The 15,091-nt window shown below is 39.1% G+C and overlaps 1 protein-coding gene across 2 annotated transcripts in view; it reads left to right on the plus strand.

Moving 5' to 3' along the window:
- LOC116776052 (twitchin) overlaps positions 1-15,091 on the plus strand; it is a 74,144-nt gene that overhangs the window by 42,333 nt on the left and 16,720 nt on the right. For both annotated transcript variants that reach the window (XM_061524228.1, XM_061524226.1), the window contains 30 exons: positions 5-264; positions 337-487; positions 593-874; positions 1,161-1,301; positions 1,537-1,695; positions 1,799-1,937; positions 2,197-2,360; positions 2,659-2,972; positions 3,061-3,328; positions 3,480-3,640; positions 3,777-3,918; positions 4,084-4,192; positions 4,431-4,635; positions 4,716-4,983; positions 5,159-5,319; positions 5,475-5,619; positions 5,692-5,844; positions 5,925-6,053; positions 6,172-6,362; positions 6,538-6,652; positions 6,724-6,919; positions 7,018-7,236; positions 7,329-7,530; positions 7,678-7,822; positions 8,123-8,254; positions 8,438-8,651; positions 8,807-8,960; positions 9,199-9,435; positions 9,543-9,977; positions 10,093-15,081. In XM_061524228.1, coding sequence (XP_061380212.1) covers positions 5-264; positions 337-487; positions 593-874; positions 1,161-1,301; positions 1,537-1,695; positions 1,799-1,937; positions 2,197-2,360; positions 2,659-2,972; positions 3,061-3,328; positions 3,480-3,640; positions 3,777-3,918; positions 4,084-4,192; positions 4,431-4,635; positions 4,716-4,983; positions 5,159-5,319; positions 5,475-5,619; positions 5,692-5,844; positions 5,925-6,053; positions 6,172-6,362; positions 6,538-6,652; positions 6,724-6,919; positions 7,018-7,236; positions 7,329-7,530; positions 7,678-7,822; positions 8,123-8,254; positions 8,438-8,651; positions 8,807-8,960; positions 9,199-9,435; positions 9,543-9,977; positions 10,093-15,081 — 10,580 coding nt within the window. The remainder of the gene's footprint in view (positions 1-4; positions 265-336; positions 488-592; positions 875-1,160; positions 1,302-1,536; positions 1,696-1,798; positions 1,938-2,196; positions 2,361-2,658; positions 2,973-3,060; positions 3,329-3,479; positions 3,641-3,776; positions 3,919-4,083; positions 4,193-4,430; positions 4,636-4,715; positions 4,984-5,158; positions 5,320-5,474; positions 5,620-5,691; positions 5,845-5,924; positions 6,054-6,171; positions 6,363-6,537; positions 6,653-6,723; positions 6,920-7,017; positions 7,237-7,328; positions 7,531-7,677; positions 7,823-8,122; positions 8,255-8,437; positions 8,652-8,806; positions 8,961-9,198; positions 9,436-9,542; positions 9,978-10,092; positions 15,082-15,091) is intronic.

Here is a 15,091-nt window from a genome sequence, read left to right on the forward strand (position 1 = left end):
ACAGGCCTCGAACCTGGTCACACTTACCAGTTCCGTGTGAAGGCATTAAATGAAGAGGGTGAGTCTGAGCCATTGGAGACAGATCACGGCATTCTTGCCAAGAACCCTTACGATGTACCAACTCCACCTGGACTACCAGAAATTGTAGACTGGGATGAAAAATCAGCGAAGCTTAAATGGGAACCACCTTATAGGGATAACGGTGCTCCCATTACTGGATATATTATTGAAGTTATGGACAGAGATAGAGGAGAATTTGTTAAAGTACGTTTACTTCTACATTTGTCGTACCCTTTTTATGTAGTTACTTTGTACTAATAATTGTTATTACTGTAGGCTGCCGAAATCCACGGAAACGTCTGCCAAGGGACTGTGCCAAAGTTGGAGGAAGGCAATCAGTACCAATTCCGTGTACGAGCTCTCAATAAAGCCGGACAATCCGAGCCTTCTGAAAACACCAACTGGCATACTGCTAAACCTAGATTCTGTTAGTACTTTACCATTTCTAAGAATAGAATTTATTTTTATGCTCTCTTGGGTAATATTATTGTAGGTTCAATTTTATTAATATGAATTTATATTTATTTAACAGTGAAACCAAGAATCGACAGGACTAACTTGAACCCGATCACTGTGAAGGCTGGTTTGCCTGTATCTTTGGACGTGAAAGTCTTTGGAGAGCCGCCAGCCACTGTGACATGGTATTTCCAGGGCCAAGAACTCAACAACCGAGAGAATCTCGAGATCATCAATGTAGATTATAATACCAAGTTCCTCATGATGAAAACCAAGAGAATCAACAGTGGCAAATATGTAATTAAAGCAAAGAATGAAGTGGGAGAAGACGAGGCTGAAGTGGAGATTAGTGTGCTTAGTATGTATTATCTTTATTAATTATCTATATGAACGGATAACACTGTTTCCTTTTTTAGTAAAAATGTGGTATAAATATCAGACTACTTCTATAATTCAAAAGATAAATATTAATTTACAAAATCTTGTTACCTAATACGACTCAAATAAAAATGGGTTATTCTTCATATTAAAATGTCATAAAATATTTGACTCTACTATATCCACTCATAATACCTCTCATATTTTTTCGTAATTCTATCCCGTTCGGGGCATTATAATAGATCTGTTATTTTAATACTCCACAGGCAAGCCATCCAAGCCCAAGGGACCATTGGAGGTAGCTGATGTCACCAAGAACAGCTGTACCTTGTCATGGCAGAAGCCAGAAGACGACGGCGGATCACCCATTGAGTACTACGAGATTGAAAAACTTGATCCTCTCACTGGTATATTTTATATTATATAAGAACTCTTACTTATATTAGTCAACGACATAACCCTCTATATCTAAATATAACGTTAATGTTTAATATTTTATAGTTGCTTTTGGTTCTGTAGAGAAAACATAGTAACGTATATGAAATGTATATGAAAGTAGTATTTCAGTTATGCCTGATCCAAGAAATATTATTATTGGATTCTTATATTAATGACATTTAAATAATGAATTTATCATTACAGGTCAATGGTTGCCTTGCGGTACCTCGAAGGATTGTAAAGCTAACGTGACTGGTCTGCAAGAGGGTAAACCTTATAAATTCAGAGTGAAAGCCGTAAATAAAGAAGGAGAGTCTGAAGAATTGGAAACGGAAAAGCCTATTATTGCTAAGAATCCATTTGGTGAATACTTTATTACTTAGTTTTAGACTTTATTATATCCTAAAATAAGACCTAATGGACGCAAAAAAGATCTTTATGTACTTATATATAATATATTTTGTAGACGAGCCTGGAAAACCTGGTCGCCCAGAGCCAAGGAACTGGGACAAAGATTTTGTGGAACTGGAGTGGTCACCGCCAAAGGATGACGGAGGTGCTCCTATCACCGGTTATATAATACAGAAGAGAGAGAAGGGCGGCAGGTGGGTAGTTGCATTTTAAATATAAAAAATTGTAATCGTTTATATTTGTTATCCTTTAAAACTAAGAAAATAGATTTTTTTACTAAAATTACGTTGCTTAACATTTTGTACTTCATAAAATAATAAGATTTAGTTTAAAAAGAAAGTCAATCACTTTATAAACTACAAATTCTTCACTCTTTTTCAAATACAATAACTACGAAGCTATATCAGCTGAGTTACGATCATACATTTAAAAAATACCCTCATTTTCTTCTAGAACCTGGCAGGACTGTCTCCGTACTTCCGGCGAGCGGCCAGTCGGACGCGTTGAAGACGTTGAGGAAGGACACGAGTACCAGTTTAGAGTGATAGCTCTTAACAAAGCTGGTCAGAGTGAGCCTAGTGAACCTAGCAAGAACGTAATTGCTAAACCCAGATTTTGTGAGTAGTCTATGAAAATTTTAATCGACTTAAAATATAGGTTTTGAATATGGTCTTTGTATTAAAAACTGCTTTCAGGATAAACTCAAATATTTAGATTATTTTTTAGTTTAGTTTTTATTATTAACAGACTGGTTTACATGTATTTTTAATACTTTTTTTTCTGATAATACCTAATTATTATTATTATTTTAAATTATTTAGAAATAACAATTTTCTTCAAATATATGAAAGTTTCAAGACAATTACAGTTTTTTTCTTATTGTTAAGGTTGTAATTCTTTTCATTGTGATTACAGTGGCACCTAAAATCGATCGCAAATACTTACAAAGTCGCAAAGTCAAGGTGGGCTCCGTTCTCAAATTGGAAGCTGATGTCAAGGGTGAACCCGAACCAACCATCACATGGACCTTTAAGGATCAGACTCTCAAGTCTCATGAACGTCTTAAGATCGAGAACGTTGATTACCACACTTCATTTGTACTACAAAAGTGTACAAGAGATGATGGCGGTAAATACGTCGTTACGGCAAAGAATGACTCCGGAACTGATACTGTTGAGATTGATATAACAGTCGTCAGTAAACCGGCTAAGCCTAAAGGACCTCTGAAGGTTAGTTTTGATTTGAGGTACTTTTTTAATAAATTTATTAGAATTATAAAACATTCAAAGCCATTTAATGATGTTTATAATTATTTAGGTATCCGACGTCAAAGCTGACGGCTGTAAATTGAAATGGGAGCCACCAGAAGACGATGGTGGTGAACCAGTTGAGAGCTATGTGGTGGAACGAATGGATACAGACTCTGGTAGATGGGTGCCTGTCTGCACTACCAAGACACCAGAAGCGGATGTCACTGGATTAAATGAGGGCAAGGACTATATGTTTAGAGTCAAGGCTGTTAATCCTGAAGGCGAGAGTGAGCCTTTGGTGACTGAAACTGCTACAACAGCTAAGAATCCATATGGTAAGCTTATCATTTTCCATTTTACCTATTTATGTATTCTTTTAATTTTAAAGTGCTCACAACCATACAATTAAATTAAGACATACTCCAATGTAAATTTCTGAATAAAAAATTTATAAAGATATATTCACATTCTAATGTATGCTTTCAGGTGAACCTGATCCACCTGGTAAGCCTGAATTCAAGGATTGGAGCGCTAACCACGTAGACCTTAAGTGGGAGAAACCTCCTAATGATGGTGGGGCACCTATTACTGCTTATATCGTTGAGAAGAAGGATCGCGATACTGGAAAATGGGTTAAAGCAGCGGAAGTGAGTATTATCAGTGTACGAGGCTTGCAATAACTTTAAGACTTAATTTTGTTAAAAAGAAACGTTCGTTTATAAGCGGTTTAATGATATAAAATCTTCGATAGTATATTAAAACTTTAAATTGATATTTCTCAAGGTTCCCGGAAACAAAACTGAGGCACGTATTCCAGATTTGATAGAAGGAAAGACCTATCAGTTCCGAGTAAAGGCAGTCAATAAGGCTGGCCCAGGAAAACCTTCTGCAGCTTCTGAGAGTCTGTTAGCTAAAGATAGATTTGGTAAGTTTTTATCAGGTCGGGATGATAATATTGTATTTATAGGAATTTATTCAAAATAATGTGACAACCAGAATTTTTAGTATTTAAAAAGTAAAAAAACCAGGCAGAGTAAAAAAACTTTCGCCTTGATGCGGCAATATTTAACAAAATTTTTATTTTAATTAGCTCCGCCGAAGATCGACCGCACCAACATGCGTGATCTGACTCTGAAGGCTGGCCAGAACATTCGGCTTGACGTTAAGGTGTCCGGAGAACCGCCACCAGCCAAGACTTGGTACGTATATTTTAACATGGTAGTGTTACTGCCACCCCAATTCATAAAAGCCTTTCCCGTTTTATATTATTTTCTAAAATATTTAGTGATTCGATCTGTACAAATTTTAAGTACAACTTTTATAACTGTAATTTTTATTTATATTAAATTTTGATGGCTGTTTTTACATACATAATTAAAACAACAATACCATTGAAAGAATAGAAACATTCCATTTAATTTGGGTACTTCGCTCCAGGTTCCACAACAAAGAGCGTCTTTCCACTCGGGAGGACCTTTCTGTTGATGTAGAAGACTATAGAACGAAGCTATCAGTGGTGGTCGCTAGCCGCAAGCATAGTGGAACTTATGTGCTGAAGGCTGAAAACAGCAGCGGCAAAGATGAAGCCACTATTACAATTAACGTTTTAGACGTGCCCGATAAGCCAGAGGGGCCTTTGAAGGTATGTAGACATTATGCATTTTTTTGCTCTAGAAGAAATTTTTAGATATGTCTTCATTGTCATAATTTTTTTTTCTATAGATATCTGATGTGCACAAAGAAGGTTGCACCCTGAAATGGAACCCACCGCTAGACGACGGTGGTGCTCCTATTGACCATTACCTTGTAGAGAAGTTAGACACAGAAACCGGAAGATGGCTTCCAGCACTCAAGACCAAGGATCCTAAAGCCGAGATAGAGAATCTTGTTCCTGGCCATGAATACAAATTCAGAGTATCCGCAGTTAATAATGAAGGTGTTTCTGAGCCATTGGAGGGTGATCACTCAATTATTGCCAAAAATCCGTTCGGTAAGTTGTCTATTACTATTATATATATGGTTATTTTCATTTTAACATATTTTTCAAAGACTTTTTATCACGTAAAAAATACGTGCTAGAAGTTTCACTGAAATTTGTAGATTGTCCCAAATATTTTGTATTAAAATTAGTTTTATAAAAATTAACAATTGTCACTAATCACCAGATGAGCCCGGGAAACCTGGAACACCAGAAGTCCTGGACTGGGATAAGGATCACGTGGATCTCAAATGGTCCAAACCCATCAAGGATGGCGGTGCACCCATCACAGGATACATTATTGAAAAGAGAGAAGTTGGGTCCACCAAGTGGGTTAAAGCCTGTGAGGTAAGAAAAATATCAAACTAAGCTTAAAAAAAGTTTTTGACGTGTTATTGTTAAAAAGTAAATAAAAATTATTTAAATTTTCTCACTGATTACTATGTTTGTATATATGTAACTCATAATATCACTCACAAAGTATAATATAAAAATTTTTGTAGGTTGGTCCAAACGACAATGATAAAGCCACAGTACCAAACCTGGATGAGGGTACGGAGTATGAATTTAGAGTGAAGGCTGTAAACGAAGCAGGGCCCGGTGAACCTAGTGACGCTAGCAAGTCAGTTACTTGCAAGCCAAGGAGATGTGAGTAAAATTACTTATTGTTTTCTCTGTGATTTATTCAACATTTTTCTATCAATAAATTTTCTTTCCCAGTGGCTCCAAAGATTGATCGTCGCAACCTTCGACCTATCAAGGTTCGTGAGGGAGAACCTATCGCCCTCGATGTTAAAGTTAGTGGTGAACCTGCTCCTGAAGTAACTTGGTCGCTTAACGGCAAGAGCGTTACTAGTGGCGGCGGACTCAAGTGTTAGTATTTTATTTTATTTTTTATAACATCACATTGTCCTAAAGCATTAATGATGAACTAATTCATATTTTGTTTTCAGTGGTGAATGTGCCATACCTCAGCAAGTACCAACATTCAAGTCCTCGACGTAAGGACTCTGGAATATACAAAATTCAGGCCATCAACAAATACGGCAGTGATACTGCGGAACTGGATATTACAGTCACTTGTGAGTTACCATTGAATTAAATATTATTAGTTCAAGATTTTCCTAAGTATTTTAGGTGTAAATAATTAATTAATATTAGGAGATATTTATTTATACAAAAAAATTATTCGATTTTTAGCTAAACCAGAAAAGCCTGAAGGTCCGCTAGAGGTCTCTGATATCCACAAGGATGGATGTACACTTAAATGGAAGAGACCTAAAGATGATGGTGGCGAACCCATCGATTGCTACCAGGTTGAGAAGTATGACACGGAGACAGGAACTTGGGTGCCTGTTGGCAAAACAATAGGCAATGTGCCTGAAATGGAGGTGAGAATAAAATTTAAAAACATTTACATGGCAAATGTAATAGAATTTATGGTTCATTGAACAAGAACATTTTAAATATCACAATATTTTATCGAAATGTTTGATCTGATAATTATTACATACATATGTGTACGTTATGATATTTTTAATATTTGTTTAATGGAAATTTTACTAGGTGGATGGTCTAATCCCTGGTCACGAATATAAATTCCGAGTGAAAGCTATCAACAAGGAAGGCGAATCAGAACCCTTGGAGACCTTCGGTTCTATTGTGGCTAAAGATCCATTCAGTAAGCATTATGAAAGCAAACATTTAGGTTTTAAAAAAACAACACTTCTTAATATTCTGATATATTTATAGCCGTACCTGAAGCTCCTTCAGCCCCAGTCCCAGACGATTGGTCGGCTACGCACGTAGACCTCAAATGGGAGCCCCCAGTATCAGATGGTGGCTCTCCTATCATTGGTTATATTATTGAAAGGAAAGACAAATACAGTCCTTTGTGGGAAAAGGCAGTGGAGACACACACCCCCACACCTTCTGCAACTGTTAATGGGTAAGACTATATTGATATTATGTTTGTGTCAAAACCATTTTATTATTTTGCATTATACTTTACATTGTATAACTTACCAATATTCCTTATCATTTTAGATTAATCGAAGGTAATGAGTACCAATTCCGTGTGATTGCTGTGAATAAAGCTGGACAAAGTAAACCTTCGGACGCAAGTAAGAACTTTGTGGCTAAGCCACGATTCTTGGCCCCTAAGATAGACAGACGTCACCTTAGGGATGTCACATTATCTGCTGGGTCCTCGCTCAAACTAGAGGCAGCTATTACTGGCGAACCTGCTCCGGCAGTTGAATGGAGGTAATTAAATATTCTGATGTAGAAGAGAGAGTTCGTATTTTGAGTTTCTATATCCCAACTCTTATTACTAAACAAAATCTATATATTTTTAGATATCAGAACATGCCATTGCGTCCGTCAAAGGCAGTGACGATTGATAGCCCTGATTACTTTACTAAGCTGGCTATAAGACCAGTTAGACGAGATGATTCTGGGGAATACACGGTGACAGCTGTTAACTCAAGCGGCAAAGATACCGTCACCATCAATGTGATTGTCACAGACAAACCCTCTAAACCCGAAGGTCCCATGCAGGTACTGACTTTCTACATGATGTTACTTTCGTGATTTACATACTTTATATACAAATAGTTTGTAAGACCAACACTTTCTGCGAACCAAAGCCTTATTTGTTGTTATGAAAGCTATATCTTTTTATAATCCCATATATTTCCTTTTTAGATATCAGATGTACATAAGGACGGCTGTACGCTGAAATGGAAGCGTCCCAAGGACGATGGTGGTACTCCTGTGGAATATTACCAAGTGGAAAAAATGGACACGGAGACAGGCTGTTGGGTGCCATGTGCACGCTCCGATGAGCCTAGTGAGTTTATATTAAACTATGTATAATAATTTAACTCTTGGATTTAAATTTGTCTGCGACTGATTTATTTGATAATCATTTGGCTTTTTATTCACCAACTTTGAGGCAGCTTTATGAAAAAAATAGCAACATAGTACATTTTGATTTAAAAATAAGGGATATTTTTGTTAAAATAACAAAATTAATTTACACTCTTGGTATTTTTTTACTTATTAATATCACTCAATATAATAAATGACTATAAAGTGGAAATAAAATAAAAATGAAAATCTAAAAAAAAAACTTAAATTTTCTATCCAGAATGCGAAGTCACCGGTCTAACCCCCGGCAAGGAATACAAGTTCCGCGTGTGCGCTGTCAACTCGGAGGGAGAGAGCGAACCGCTCGTATCTGAGGAGGCTATTGTAGCTAAGAATCCCTTCGACGAACCCGGTGAGTTGATATTTCGGTTATCTTATATAAGAACATGATTATGAGTATAGAACTAAATATTTTTCAATAGTTTTTGTATAACATTTATTTTTATTTAATGACTTAAGCAAAATAATATTAAACAGCACCAAATTACTATAACAGTATGGTAAACTCCAATAATGCCTGCATGATTTAAAACAGGGGCACCAGGAACGCCATCAGTTACAGACTGGGATAAGGATCACGTTGACCTCAAATGGACCCCGCCCAAAGAGGACGGCGGTGCTCCCATTGAAGGATACATCGTGGAGAAAAAAGACAAGTTCGGTAACTGGGAGAAGGCACTCGAAGTACCAGCTGATAAGACATCTTGCACCGTACCGGACCTTGTGGAAGGACAGACTTATGAATTCCGGTATGAATTGTTTTTGTTTTATTTTTAAACATTGATATAAAGATAAAGGCTGTTGCAATATTTTCTATTTGGCTTTTCAATACATTCGACTCCATTGCCTGTGTTAAAGATATGTTACCTAAAACACTAAGTTATATATTTTTTTGTGGTTGTAGCGTGCGTGCTGTGAACAAAGCCGGCCCTGGTGTTCCCAGTGATAGTACACATCCTATCGTTGCTAAGCCTCGAAACATGGCACCAAAGATCGACAGAACTAATCTCATTGATATCAAAATCAAGGTCGGACAGAAGTTTGGCTTTGATGTCAAGGTGAGGCCGCTTTTTAATTATTTTTAATTATATTTTTAGGTATTATTTGCTCTCCGAATTGTCTACGTACATGGTTCTATCTGTGCATAGTAAAAGAGCGCTAAATTGTCTCACTATTGCGAATACATTCATATGAAAGTATATACATAGACACTTTTTTTTACCAAAGAAACTAATAAAAATAATAAGTATTTTTTTATATTTTAAATATTTTTAAAGAAGAAATTTTTTCTTGAAGGTTTCTGGTGAACCGATGCCTGAAACGAAATGGTTCCTGGGTAAACGTGAAGTGAAGTCTTCCGGAGACATGAAGGTGCAACATTCTGACTACAACTCTAAAATTGCTTGCAAAGCAGCCACTAGGGCCGATAGCGGCCGATATACTATCACCGCCGAGAACGTTAATGGTAAAGATGTTGCTGAAGTTGAAGTTATAGTACTTAGCGTGCCGAGCCCACCGGGAGGACCGCTTAAGGTCAGTTAAATTTTTTTATATTTGCATATTGTTGACATTTTATACTATAACGTTAAATATAAAGTACAAGAAGTGAAGTAAACATATAAATATTGATATTGTTTTAGGTTTCCGATGTTCACGCTAACGGTGCTAAGCTATCATGGAACCCTCCAGCGGACGACGGTGGACAGCCTATTGAGAAGTACGTAGTAGAACGTATGGACGAAGCTACAGGTCGCTGGGTCCAAGCAGGAGAGACTGACGGTCCTCAAACTAATCTAGCAGTTGACGGTTTAACACCTGGTCACAAATACAAGTTTAGAGTTCGGGCGGTTAATAGACAAGGAAAATCGGAGCCACTAACCACACCTCACGCAACTGAAGCTAAGAATCCGTTCGATGTGGCTAGCAAGCCTGGTACCCCAAGGATTAAGGACTTCGACAAAGACTTCGTTGAACTGGAATGGACCCGACCTGACTCAGATGGTGGAGCACCCATCACAGGATATGTCATCGAAAAGAAAGACAGATTTGCGCCAGACTGGGAAGAATGTGCACAGGTTATTTAAATTTCTTCCCAAAATTTTCTTAACTTTTCGATTTATAGATTTAAATGACATTATGCTTTAAATTAACTTTCTATAGTCAAACAAATTAAACCGTATCTATTTTCAGATCGAAGGTGATGTTACATCAGGCAAAGTACCTGATCTCATCGAGGGCAACACGTACGAATTCCGTGTACGCGCTGTTAATAAAGCTGGAAAAGGTGTTCCTAGCGATAGTACTGCTCCACACGTTGCCAGACCAAAGAACCTGGCGCCTAAGATCGACAGAAACTTCATGTTTGATATTAAAATCAAGGTGGGTCAAAACTTCGAGCTTGATGTACCAGTTGCGGGTGAACCCACACCTACCAAGGAATGGCTCCACGGAGAAAATATGGTTCTTAACACCGACAGGATTAAAGTGGTCAATGATGCCCACTCTACAAAGATAAGGGTAATTGACGCTAAACGCGCCGATACTGGAACCTACACCCTTAAAGCGAAAAATATTAATGGAACTGATTCAGCAACTGTTAAGATTGTAGTAATGGATGTACCCTTACCACCGGAAGGTCCACTAAGAGTGGACGATATTACCAAATCTGGTTGTACACTTAGATGGAGGCCACCTAAAGATGATGGTGGTAGTGAAATTACTCACTATGTGGTCGAGAAGATGGACCAAGAGAATCTTCGCTGGGTTCCGGCAGGGGAGGTACAGGGTTGCAACATTCGTATTGATCATTTGATTGAAGGCCATGATTACAACTTCCGCGTACGAGCTGTCAATAGACACGGTGAATCACAACCACTCGTAGGATCAGAACCAATTACGGCCAAAGACCCATATGGAACTCCAGATAAACCTGGCACCCCAGTTGTTAAGGATTGGGATAAGGATCATATGGACATAGAATGGGTTCCGCCAAAGAAGGACGGAGGATCACCGATTACGGGTTATGTAATCGAAGCTCGAAAGAAATATGGGCCATGGCAAGTAGCTGCTACAGTTCCAGGTAACCAGACAACAGCAACTATTCCTGGCCTTCAGGAAGGAGAAGAATATGAATTTAGGGTCATTGCAGTTAATAAAGCTGGTAACGGTGAACCATCTGACGCCTCAACACCACAAGTAGCTAAAGCTAGATTCTGTGCGCCATCCTTTGACAAAATGCTGCTTGCTGATAAAACAGTCAAAGCTGGTCAAAGAATACAATACGAAATCCCGATAGAAGCATCTCCGAAACCGACCGCAGAATGGCAAATTAATGGGAAACTGGTACATCCATCTGACAGAATTGACATTCAAGTCTTACACAACAGGGTCATTCTTGATATACCATTCTCTGTACGTGCTGACGGAGGTATTTATAAGCTGACTCTTAAGAATGATCTTGGAGTTTGCTCTGCCAGTGCGCAAGTTACAGTCCTTGATAAACCTTCAAGGCCAGAAAAGCCACTAGTAGTTTCTGATGTCACTAAAGAATCCTGCTCATTATCTTGGAAGGTACCATTAGACGACGGTGGATCGCCAATTTTGCATTATGTGATTGAAAAAATGGATCTAAGCAGAGGCACATGGTCCGATGCTGGTATGAGCACGTTCTTATCGCACCAAGTTACGAGACTTATTCACATGAAAGAATATCTATTTAGAGTGAGCGCAGTAAATGCGATCGGACAATCTGAACCTCTTGAACTTGATCGCGCTATTGTAGCCAAGAATGAATTTGATGAACCGTCAGCACCGGGCAAACCTGAAGCTACAGACTGGAGTAAGAACCATGTTGACTTGAAATGGACTGCACCTAAATCTGATGGCGGTGCTCCTATAACAGGATACATCGTTCAAAAGAAAGAAAAAGGTAGTCCATACTGGATCAACGCAGCCAACGTACCATCTAGCCAGACTAAAGCTACAATACCAGATCTTATCGAAGGTCAAGATTATGAGTTTAGAGTAATTGCAGTTAATCAAGCAGGTCAGTCTGAACCAAGTGAACCATCTGATATAATTACGGCAAAGGACAGATTTGTTGCACCAAAGATAATTACTCCTCTTAAGGAAGTCCGCATTAAGGCTGGCCTTATATTCCATGTGGATGTTGACTTCATTGGAGAACCATTCCCAGAAGTCAAATGGACCTGTGATGGTAAACCAGTGGTTACTAATGAAAGGACAACTGTGACTTCAGTTGGTCATCATACAATTGTTCATACTGTCAACTGCAAGCGATCGGACGCTGGAAAATACCACTTGTCTCTAAAGAATGACTCAGGATCTGATGAAGGCAGCTTTGACTTAATAGTTCTCGATGTTCCGGGACCTCCACAGCCACCATTTGAATATGAGGAAATAACTGCCCAATCCGTAACATTGTCATGGAAACCACCAAAAGATAATGGTGGTAGTGAATTGACTGGATATGTTATTGAAAAACGTGATTTGACTCATGGAGGTGGCTGGGTACCGGCTGTTACTTATATAAATCCAAAATACAATCACGCTACAGTACCACGTTTATCGGAAGGTACAAAGTATGAATTTAGAGTGTTTGCAGAAAACTTACAGGGTCGTTCTGAGCCATTGGTGACTGACAAACCTATAATTGCAAAGAATCAATATACAGTTCCTGGAAAACCAGGCAAGCCAGAATTGGTATCTGCAGATAAAGATCACATTAAAATTAAATGGTCATCTCCTATTTCTAATGGAGGGTCTAATATTCTTGGATATGATGTTGAAAGACGCGATAAGGCCACAGGTCGCTGGATAAAGATGAATAGGGAACCAGTTAGATTTAATGAATATCAGGATGACAGAGTGCAAGAAGGCCACCAATATGAATATCGAGTATCAGCGGTAAATCTTGCTGGACCAGGACAACCATCAGATCCATCTAATGTATTTATTGCCAAACCTATGAAGGAGAAACCTAAGCTGTGGTTAGATCACCTTATTGGTCGTAAAATTAAGGTTAGGGCTGGTGAACCTATTAATATAAACATTCCTATTTCTGGTGCTCCTACACCAACTATATCTTGGAATAAGGGATCTATACCGTTGGTACCCTCACATAGAATCTCAGCAGAAACAAAATCTGAAGAAACTAAACTTAGCATTGAAAAATCAACTAGAGATGATGCTGGCAAATACACAATAACTGCTTCAAATGAACATGGCAAAGATTCAGCCGATATTGAAGTTATTGTTGTTGACAAACCTGGAATACCGAGAGGACCACTTGTTTGTACACCAGTTACTCATGACGCTATAAGCCTAACTTGGCAACCACCCTCTGACGACGGTGGTAGTGAAATCACTGGCTACATTGTTGAAGTTGCTGAATTCGGTGTTAATGACTGGCGAACTGTCGCTGGATTCTGTCCAAAATGTTCCTTTACAGTTAAAAACTTAACAGAAGGCAAGAAATACGTATTTAGAGTTCGCGCTGAAAACCTATATGGTGTCTCGGAACCACTAGAAAGCAAACCTATTATCGCTAAATCACCATTTGATCCTCCGGATGCACCAGATACGCCCAAGATAGTTGGTTATAGCTCTAATAGTTGTTCACTTGAATGGGAGCCACCAGCAAATTGCGGTGGTAAACCAGTTACTGGATACTATGTTGAGAAGAGAGAACGTGGTGGTGATTGGGTTAAGGTTAATAATTACCCGACACCCAACACGTGCTACACGGTTCAAGACTTGCGCGAAGGAAACCGTTATGAGTTTAGAGTCATTGCAGTTAACGAGGCTGGTCCAGGTAAACCCAGCAAACCTACTGAGCCTATTACAGCGGAAACACAACGACTTAAGCCAAGCGCACCTGAAGCGCCGAAACCAGACAGGATCACTAAAGACTCTGTCACATTATCGTGGAGACCTCCTAAGAGTGATGGTGGAGCTAAAATCAAGGGATACATTATTCAACAAAAGGCTAAGGGTGATAAAGACTGGAAGGATGTTAACGATGTTCCTATACCTAGCTTGATTCATACAGTACCTAAACTTAAAGAAAATGAAGAATATCAATTTAGAGTCATTGCTGTCAATGACGTCGGTAATTCTGAACCCAGCAAACCAACAGCCGATATCAAAATTGCCGAACAACCTAACAAACCTGTTATGGATCTTGGCGGAGTTCGAGACATTACGGTACGAGCGGGTGAAGACTTTTCTATCCACGTCCCTTACATCGGATTCCCACAACCAACAGCATCATGGTTTGCAGATGACAATTTACTTGATGTTGAACGCGATTCAAGAATATTCCAGAAAATTACACCTGATTCCGCTTCACTTGTTGTTAAAAATGCAAAGAGATCAGATGGTGGACAGTATCGGTTACAACTACGTAATCCATCTGGCTACGATACAGCCACCATTAATGTTCGCGTCCTGGATAGACCTGGTAAACCCGAAAACTTGCGTGCAGATGAATTTGAAGGTGAAGCACTCACTTTGTATTGGAACCCGCCCAAAGATAATGGCGGTGGTGAAATTACCAATTACGTTGTGGAGAAACGAGAAGCTCGCACACAAAACTGGACAAAGGTATCCGGCTATGTCACGACACCGTTCTTACGAGTAAAGAACTTGACTGTTGGAAAAAGTTACGAGTTCAGAGTTATGGCCGAGAACCAATACGGCCAATCCGATCCTGCTCAAACTACGGAGCCGATTAGGGCGAGACATCCATTCGATCCACCAGGTGCTCCGGGTGCGCCGAGATCTGTAGAAACAACTGAATCATCCATCACTGTCACCTGGACTAAACCACGTCACGATGGAGGGTCGCCTATTACCGGTTACATCCTCGAGAAGAGACTGATCACTGAGGACAAATGGACGAAGGCATCACACGCTTACATTCCAGATACGACATACAAAGTTACAGGACTGATTGAAAACCACGAATACGAGTTCCGCGTTTCGGCAGTTAATGCAGCAGGCGCTGGTCCATGGTCACAAAGTTCAGATGCAATCCGCGCCTGTGCTCCACCCAACGCGCCGAAAATTACCAGCGATCTCAGCCTCAGAGATATTACTGTCATCGCCGGAGAAGAAATCAAAATTACCGTGCCTTTCACCGGCAATCCGAGACCAAAGGTGAGTTTTG

Source organism: Danaus plexippus, chromosome 24, assembly GCF_018135715.1.
Source record: "Danaus plexippus chromosome 24, MEX_DaPlex, whole genome shotgun sequence".
Classification (NCBI taxonomy): domain Eukaryota; kingdom Metazoa; phylum Arthropoda; class Insecta; order Lepidoptera; family Nymphalidae; genus Danaus; species Danaus plexippus.